The sequence below is a fragment of the Peromyscus californicus genome, unplaced genomic scaffold (genome assembly GCF_007827085.1).
Source record: "Peromyscus californicus insignis strain IS unplaced genomic scaffold, ASM782708v3 Scaffold_3__1_contigs__length_106647218, whole genome shotgun sequence".
Taxonomy (NCBI): domain Eukaryota; kingdom Metazoa; phylum Chordata; class Mammalia; order Rodentia; family Cricetidae; genus Peromyscus; species Peromyscus californicus.
Window position 1 is genome coordinate 53,281,232 of NW_026294551.1, and position 8,759 is coordinate 53,289,990.

Genomic DNA, 8,759 nt, shown 5'->3' on the forward strand with positions numbered 1-8,759 from the left:
AGAGACCGCGCCGGGCAGCGAGGCGGGGTGGCGGACGGGAGGTGCGCGAGGTGAGGGAGGTGTGGGGGGCGTGGGCCGCGGGATGCGACGCCCGCTCCGACTGAGCTCCAGCTCCGGTTTTTCCCTCCACCATGCTCTCCCCCTCCCCGCCTCTCCTTTAACTCCCCCCTCCTGGGCTCGGGACTGGTTTCCTCCCTTAGCCTGCTGCCCTCAATCCCGGCGAGGCTGGGGCTCCGGCTCGGTGTCCCCTTCCTCGCTGCCTTGTCCGGCACCCCATGCCGCCCCCGCCCGCTCCTCGGCTCCCCATGCCCCCCACGTAGCCGGGCGCACAAATCCCGAGGTGCTGGCGCGTGGGCCGGGGGCGCGTAGGGCGCCTGCAGACGGCCCCTGCAAGGGTTCTTGTGGAGCTGAGCGCTCTGGAGCCGGGGCGCAGGCACAGCAGAAAAGAGGGTCCTTGTGGGAGCTGGGGGTGATCAGCCACCCACCAGGGTGACTGGGGCTCCACAGCGTGGTAGCCACCCCTGGGGGGTGAGAGACTTTGGGGGAGTTGGTGCCCCGCCCCCAGGCCTTGGTAGGGTCATGGGGGCCCCCCATTTTGGGCCAGGGGGTGTGCAAGTCGGGGCCCTACTGCTGCTGGGTTTTGCGGGGCTGGTGTCTGGACTCAGCCTGGAGCCCGTCTACTGGAACTCGGCGAATAAGAGGTGAGTGGCCTGGGACTGGGGAGAGTGGCCTGGGACTGGGGAGACTCCAGTCCCGTGGGTAAGGGATATGGAAGCTTGGAGACTTCAGGGTTTGGATTCCCAGCTGGGAGGAGGCTGGCAAAAGGGTGCTGTAGCACTGAGGTGAGGTGACAGGTTACAAGACAGCAATGATCTTAGGACCCAGACTCTGAGTCTCACAGAGCTGGATGTGGGTGGTGATGCCATGTGTCAGGAGTTTGGAGACCTTAAAGGGGCAAAGATAAAAAGTTCACGGGCAGCAAGAGGGCAGTGGAGTGACTATCTGGATCTGTAGGAGACCTGTGTCATCTGGGTTGAAGGGAGCCTGGTTAATGTCAGCTCTCAGGAGAGAGGTGCTGACTAGGTTCTGCTGAGGCACCACGGGGAAGGGCAGGGATGCCTAGCTCCCAGGAGGCACTCGGTGTTGAGATGAGAGCAAGTGGGTTCAGTGTGGGGCTTAGGAACAGCTCACCATCCCAACTTGTGTTCACAGACACAGGACTAGTGAACCTTGGCTGCACAACTTGTCAGCTAGGATATATTCCCTGGTTTGGCGGCTTCTTTCTAGAGTGAGCCCTGAGCCCCTCCAGCCTCTCCCCTCTTCTTGCCTCTGGAGTCCTGAGGATACCATTGCCCTCTCCTCTTCTCCTGGCTGCAAACTCTCCCATCGCAGACTCTTCCCTGGCGTGCTTGCTTTGGGTTGAAAAGAGGCCAAGGGTCAGTCACACAGGGCAGACGGCACCTATGGGAGGTCATCTAAGTGATTTGCCTCCATGGCGTTTTCTATTACCATCAGCCCAAGAGTTCTGTGTTTCAGAGACTTCCTACTTCCCTGGGGAGGCTGTGAGAGGTTGTGGGAGGCAGTGGACCACAGTTCACCAGGTATCCGGTCTTAATACTAGCTCTGCTGTTTGTCGCTGTGTAGCCTTAGGCACGTCACTTAACCTCTCTGAGTTTGTATCTTCAGTCCTTACAGCTGTTATGAGGATTGGAGGCAAGGTATTTGGACGTATTGTATGCTCATGAAGGGAGAGGTAGGATTGTTTTTGTTTTTTGCTTTCTGGCCTCCCTGCCCTGTCCCAGTCCTGGTACCCTCTCCCCCTCCATTCTTTTCGTAGGGATAATCTCAGGCTCTCCCACCTGCCAGCAACTCCTGGCTGCAGGTTTGAGTAGCAGGTGTAGCTTGAGGCTATAAATTGGGCTATCCTGATAGGGTTGAGAAAAAGCATTAGGGTGTCCTGAGACTCTTTCGGATGTTGGGTGGGAGCTGGTCGTTTGGAATCTGGAAAGATGCTGAGCAACAGTCTCCTGGGGCTCAGTTTCTCCTATGGATGCAAGTTGCGGCTGTGCTGGGCCCATGGTCCCCTGGCTTGCTGGCCAAGGATGCATGCTGGGCTCTGTCAGCTGTGGCTGCAGAAGTCAACTACTTCAACTCAAAGCAGGAGAGCACTTTCCTCAGAAAGTTTAAGCCCCAAGGCGGGACGCAGGAAGGAGAGTGATCTGGGTGGTCAGCCCCTGTGCATTGGTTCTCATCAGCCCCCCCCCCTTTTGATCAGAACCAAACTAGCACTTTATGTCTCATTAACTGGCTAACCTGGGAAACTGGTCCAGATCCCCCCCCCAAACCCCACAACCTCTACCTCGCCCCCCACCCCCCATTGCCCTGAAATTCAGTGGTGGCCTGGAAGAGGGGGAGGTTCTACCCCCATGGTTGACTGCCATGGAATAGTGAAATCACCTGGGAGGGGTGGGCTGTGTGGTTCCAGAGAGGCCAGCTCCTTGGTAACTGGCATCCCGTTGCCATGGCAACGGCACCGGTGATGGAGCGGGAGATGGCAGTGTGCATGTGGTGAGGGCGGGCTGAAGAGTGCATTTGGGCACACCAAGGGGCAGGAGACCTCTGAGCCTGGCCTCCTGCTGCTTCTGATGTGAGTTAGCAGGGCCCTTGCTGCCCGGGCTTACCGAACACGGGACTCAAACAAAGGCAATGGGTGGGGGCTGAGAACTGCTGTCCTGGAGGGTTGGCAGTGAGCGGGGGAAAGCTTTGGGCGCCACACCCCTGACATTTCTCCCTTGTCTACTTTGTCCTCCCTCTAGGTTCCAGGCAGAGGGTGGTTACGTACTTTACCCTCAGATCGGGGACCGGCTAGATCTGCTTTGCCCCCGGGCCCGGCCTCCTGGCCCCCACTCCTCTCCCAGTTATGAATTCTACAAGCTGTACCTGGTAGGAGGTGCCCAGGGTCGGCGCTGTGAGGCACCCCCTGCCCCAAACCTTCTTCTCACATGTGACCGGCCAGACCTGGACCTCCGCTTCACCATCAAGTTCCAAGAATACAGCCCTAACCTCTGGGGCCACGAGTTCCGGTCCCACCACGATTACTACATAATTGGTACTGCCAGGCAGGGGGCAGGGGCAGTAGAGAGTCCCTGGGATGGGGGGCGAGGAAGCGGGGACCATTGGAATCCACCTCTGTGCCTTCAGCAGTGTTCCCCCAGGGCACGGGGACAGGAGGGGCTGGACCTGGAGTGCTGACTTCTTCCCGTCCTTGTTTCCAGCCACATCCGATGGGACCCGGGAAGGCCTGGAGAGCTTGCAGGGAGGCGTGTGCTTGACCAGAGGCATGAGGGTGCTTCTGCGAGTGGGCCAAAGTGAGTGGGGCCGGGGGACTCCTGCTAGGAGCTGAGGGAGATTTAGGTAGTACATGCAGGCCAGGGGCCGGGATCTCAGCCCCTCTCTTCTGTGTCTCCCCTGCCTTCAGGTCCCCGAGGAGGAGCTGTACCCCGAAAACCTGTGTCTGAAATGCCCATGGAGAGAGACCGAGGGGCAGCTCACAGCCTGGAGCCTGGGAAGGACAGCCTACCAGGTAGGAACCAGGAGCCTCCTGCCTCCTCTACTCTCAGACCCCAGCTGCCCTGCTGTCACCCCCTTCCGCCCTCCCTCTCCCGTTTTGGGGGCGGCGATACAGGAAAGAGGAGAGAGGATGGGAGGGTGGGAGGGAAGTGGAAGCCAAATGAGGAAAAGACTCAATTAGAACTAATTAGCCAAGTCAGTGCTTCAATCAGCGCTGTCAGAGAAGTGGGGGGGACTACATGGCAGCGAGCTGTAGGCTGGACACCTGGATTTTGATCTGGGCCCTGGGGGGAGGGTATGTGGGATACCTAAAGGGCTTGGGCACTGCTGGGGAAGCCCATCATGGGGACGCCCCCAGGGCTGGGTGTATCCAAATATCCAGATGGTTCCTTCAGCCCCTCCCCCTCTTTCCTCCTTCACCCCTTCCCTGCCAGGTGACCCCAACAGCAATGCAACCTCCCGGGGTGCTGAAGGCCCCCTGCCCCCTCCCAGCATGCCCGCAGTGGCTGGGGCAGCAGGGGGGCTGGCGCTGCTCTTGCTGGGCGTGGCAGGGGCTGGGGGTGCCATGTGTTGGCGGAGACGGCGGGCCAAGCCTTCGGAGAGTCGCCACCCTGGTCCTGGCTCCTTTGGGAGGGGAGGGTCTCTGGGCCTGGGTGGTGGAGGGGGGATGGGACCTCGGGAGGCTGAGCCTGGGGAGCTAGGAATAGCCCTGCGGGGTGGTGGGGCTGCAGATCCCCCCTTCTGCCCCCACTATGAGAAGGTGAGTGGTGACTATGGGCACCCTGTGTACATTGTCCAGGATGGCCCTCCTCAGAGCCCTCCAAACATCTACTACAAGGTATGAGGGCTCCTCCCTCCCGGCTTTCCTCAATCCAGCCCTCCATGGGGTGCTCCTCCAGTTTAATTCATGGCATGAGGGGCACCTGCGCCATAACCTTGGCCCCCTTTGCCCCACCAGCTCCTTGGTTCCTCCTGGCTATAGCCCTCGTCCGTCTGCAGTTTTAGGATCCCTTAAGACTTGACTCCACCTCTTCCTGCCCCCTCCCCCCTTGTACGGCTGTGGGCACTCCTCTGATCTCTGCCTCTTGGGGAAGGGGGCACAGGCTCAGCCTCCTTTAATCGCGACACAGGTGTCCTGTTCCCGCCCACCCAGAGTAGGGGTGGGGACAGTCTGTCTTTTGGTTGGCACCTCTTTTTGCCTCTCACAGTTTTTCTCTTTCTCTATCTCTTATTCTCTCTCTCTGTCTCTAGGTCTGTTCTCTCCCTCTTCCCTAGCACCCTGCTCCTTACATCTCCTTTACCCTCTTGGCTTCTTGTCCTGTGCCTCTCACACGTGTCCTGGGTTGGGGCATCAAAGCGTCTCTCCCCTCGGCTCTTGGCCCTTCCCAACTTTTCATATCAACTGCTCCCCTCAGTCTGCCCAAAACGGGGGCTTTTGGGGGAAGATTCTGGCTCCGGGCACAGGGCCTCTTTCCCTGCCCTTCTGTGTACTTACTCCAGCCATTTGGGGTGGTTGGGTGACAACCACTACCGTGAGAAGAAGTGTCCTGTTGTGTCCAGTGGCTGATAGCAAGATGCGAACCAGTGGGGACTTTATGGACTTGATCTGATGCCCGGGTGGGCATCAGATGGGAAGTGACTCGCTCCAGACAAGAAGTGACCAGGCCTGGACAGAAATGGCCTGGAAGGTGGCAGAGGAGTGCAGCAGGAACTGGAAGTGCCTTCATCCAGGACAGGAAGTCGCACTCCTGAAATAGGAAGTGGTCTGGCTGGAATTCCAAGTGGCTTAGTCTGGGGAGGTTGTGGGGGTGGGCGTGGGGGCATGGGAAGTGGATGGTTCTTACCCTGTGGAGAAAGGGGCAGGAGGAACTTCCTGTTTTAGGAGGAAGCTGGAACTTACCACTGTGAGAGGACAGATGTGGACTGAGGATTTTCTTAGTATTCGGTGGCACTTCCCAGGACCTGCCTTCCCTTGTGCTCTGTGCGGTTTTTAGGACAGCTAAGATGACTGCCACCTGCTGTGGCAGGCCCAATTTGTCGTGTTCTCCCTTCCTGTACCCCAGTATATCTCTGTTGATCAACAGGACTACCCCAAGAACCCACATGTTCTCCCCAGTGACCGGACGGCTGTCTCTTGTTCCTGCCTTCCTCCCTTCAAACCCAACACAGCACCCATCTTAGTGACCAAGAGGTGGTCTACTGACTGGTCTAGCTGATGGCAGTTATTAGCACTGGTTGCTGTTTCCATAGTGACAAGCCTATACCTCTTCCCGCTCTTTAGTGCACAATGGGCTGCTGCCTCAGTTTCCTCCCAGCTCAGTTTTATTAGATCAAAGCTGCCCTTAGGCACCAAGTCGGCCACCTCAGTCACCAACCAAAATGGTTGCTTTGTCTGCCAGAGGTCAACATGTCTCTCTGGTGCTGTTGTTCCCAGCTCCTTCCAGGGAACAGGAAGTTGATATTGCCATGGGGGAGGTGGCGGGGTATGGCCGTCACCTCAATAGTTTCACTGTAAAAGGGAAATTTGAACAACAGAAAACAGGAAAAAAAAATAAAAAACTTTAAAAGTTGATGAGAAGGCTGGAGAGTGATTGGACATGAATCTGCGAGTCAGAATGGCTTTCAAGCTTAGGGTCAGCAGAGGGTTGGTCACATGGAACCAAGGGGCCTGGGGAAAGAACACTGGCTGGAGTAGTGAAGTGGGAGGTTTATGGGGAGGGAATCATGGCTTCAGAAGGCTGAGGGAGGCAACCACCTGTAGAGAGGGCGTGCTGGCACACTCACTGATCGGTGCCCATACTGTTCACACGTGAGGGGCGTGAGTGTCACGCTAAAGCCGAGCACCTGGGAGAGAGCACAAGTCACCATTGGCGTCACTGTGGTAAAAATGATCCTGTGAAGATCTGTTTCCTGCACCCCTCCCCAAAGTACCTCTGACTCGGGGAGTTTTGCTGTTGGGGACTGAAGGGATAAAGCTGAGGAGAAAATTGCAGGAAGACCCCAGGCACCCAGGCGTCAAGTGTGACTGCTTCTGTACCCGTACCCGGGGCTCTTCTCCCCGAAAAGCCCAGGTGCCCATCCCCCTAGACTCAACCCCATTCTCCAGCCACAAAAGCTGTCAGGAGCATCACTGAAGCGAGTCAGCGGGGGTCACAACCTCTGCCCTGGCTGCCCTCCCATGACTTAAGGTTCCTCCCACTGTCTCCCATCTGCCTGGGGGTCAAGGGGTCCCCCCTTCCTCTCTGTTCACAGAGACCCCTATCCCTCTCGGCAAGATGCCTCTGAGGTACATAGGTACTGAAGCAGGGGGGTTGAGAACTGGGAGACCAGGTACTGGGCTGTGTGGAATTTCCTCTTGCCTTCTGAGCCCACACTGGAGCTGCCCAAAGTGGGGAGGCTCGAGGGGGTTGGAAGGGTTGGTCCCTGGCCCTTAGTGGGGGTTGGTTGTCTTGGAAACATCCCCTTCTCTACACAATGGGAAGCCCCCCTCAGCCTCCCGCGTGGATGGAGCCGACAGCCCCATCGCTGGCTATCAGCCTCAGGGACTTGGCAACCGTCACTATGGCAACACAGAGCCCAGCAACAGGGCCCACTGAGAAAGGGAGGGGTCCAAGACTGGGGCAGGGCTGTGAGTGTGAGGGGACAAGGGCTCTGAGAGCTCCCTTGACACATCCAGAGATACAGGTGGATACAAGAGGGGAGAGAAGTGGAGATAAATAGTCTCTGTGACAAGCACCTCACCAAAGCAGCCAAGACATCGTGACACGCTGAGAGACAGGAAGACACCTGGGGACAGATGCACAGCTGGGGAGAGAAATTGCACACACTGCACAGTGCCCTGGGACACACCCCCTCCGAGCATTGGCATCCACAGACCCCCTGCCAACCGCCTGACATTCACGACACCTACCGCCTCTCACATGCACAGAGACTCACTTCTAAGCTATTTGAAAATGCGGTGACTTCCACATAGAACCGCACATGCCATCTGTTGGCTTTCTGGATACAAGTACACAAACACACTCCCAGGGTAACAACTCTGACAAGAATAGACGGGCAGGAAGATACTCATGGGTCCGTTTGTCCAGTCAGCCGCTCCACACCCTGTCTACTGGGTTCCAGGTGCCACTTCAGCACTGTGTGTTAAGGCAGAATCCCTGTCTCATGAAGTCACATTTTTTTTTGTTTATTTAATGCTTTTATGTCCCCCCCCCCCCCCAAATAGTGCTAGTGTCAAGCCTAGGCCCTTGAATATGCTTGACAAGTACTCTACATGGCGCCACACCCCCAGCCCTGAAGTCCACTTTTTTGCTTAAAATTTATTTAATTTGAATATTTTTTGTGGGCATGTATGCATGTGCATCTTGTTCGTGTCTCCTGCCCGAGGAGGTCATGATGGCACCAGATCTCCTATAACTGGAGTTACAGATAGTTGTTGAGTCTCGTGTAGGTCCTGGGAGCCAAACCTGAGTCCTCTGTATCACTTGTACTCTTAATCACTGAGACATCTCTCCAGCCTCCCTTCCACCTTTATTTGAGAGAGTGTCTCACTCTAGCCCAAGCTGGCCTAAAACTATGTTTTTTTTTTTGTCTAATTTTAAGACAAGATCTTAGCTGGGTGATGGTAGCACATGCCATTAATCCCAGCATTTGAGAGGGAGAGGCAAATATGGATCTCTGTGGGTTCGAGGCCAGACTGGTCTATGGAGTTTGTTCCAGGACATCTAGGGCCACACAGAGAAGCCTTGTCTTGAAAAACCTTAAAAACAAAACAAAGCAAAACACCCCACCACCCCACCCCCAACCACACACACAACAGGGTTCTATTATACAGATCAGGATGGCCTGGAACTCAGAGGTCTACCTGTCTTTGCTTCCTGAGTGCTGGGATTAAAGGGGTGCAACTCCATGCCTGGCCTGAGTTTAGCTTTTGAAGTCTTTGTTTGTTTGGTTGGTTTTTCGACACAGGATTACTCTGTGTAACAGAGCCCTGGCTGTTCTGGAACTCACTTTGTAAACTAGACTGGCCTCGAACTTACAGAGACCTACCTGCCTCTCTGCCTGGGATTAAAGGCTTGTGCTACCACACCTAGCTTGAAGTCCACATTTTGATAGGGAACAGCATATTACAATTTCAGTTCATGAAAACAGATAATGAGTCTGAGACGGGAAGAGTTAGAAGCCAGTCT

The 8,759-nt window shown here is 56.2% G+C and overlaps 1 protein-coding gene across 3 annotated transcripts; it reads left to right on the forward strand.

Annotated features, from left to right (window-relative positions):
- Nucleotides 1–69: 69 nt before the first annotated feature.
- Efnb3 (ephrin B3) lies at nucleotides 70–6,142 on the forward strand. Of its 3 annotated transcripts, none has more exons than XM_052756671.1 (5): nucleotides 70–701; nucleotides 2,817–3,109; nucleotides 3,276–3,368; nucleotides 3,479–3,583; nucleotides 4,005–4,933. In XM_052756671.1, exons 1-5 carry the CDS (start codon nucleotides 580–582, stop codon nucleotides 4,412–4,414), a joined length of 1,023 nt encoding a protein of 340 aa, XP_052612631.1. In that variant the 5' UTR covers nucleotides 70–579; the 3' UTR covers nucleotides 4,415–4,933. The 3 variants fall into 3 exon arrangements, with proteins under 3 accessions (XP_052612631.1, XP_052612632.1, XP_052612633.1); XM_052756672.1 differs by having other exon boundaries at nucleotides 74–701; nucleotides 4,822–6,142; XM_052756673.1 differs by having other exon boundaries at nucleotides 584–2,647.
- The last annotated feature ends 2,617 nt before the right edge of the window (nucleotides 6,143–8,759 follow it).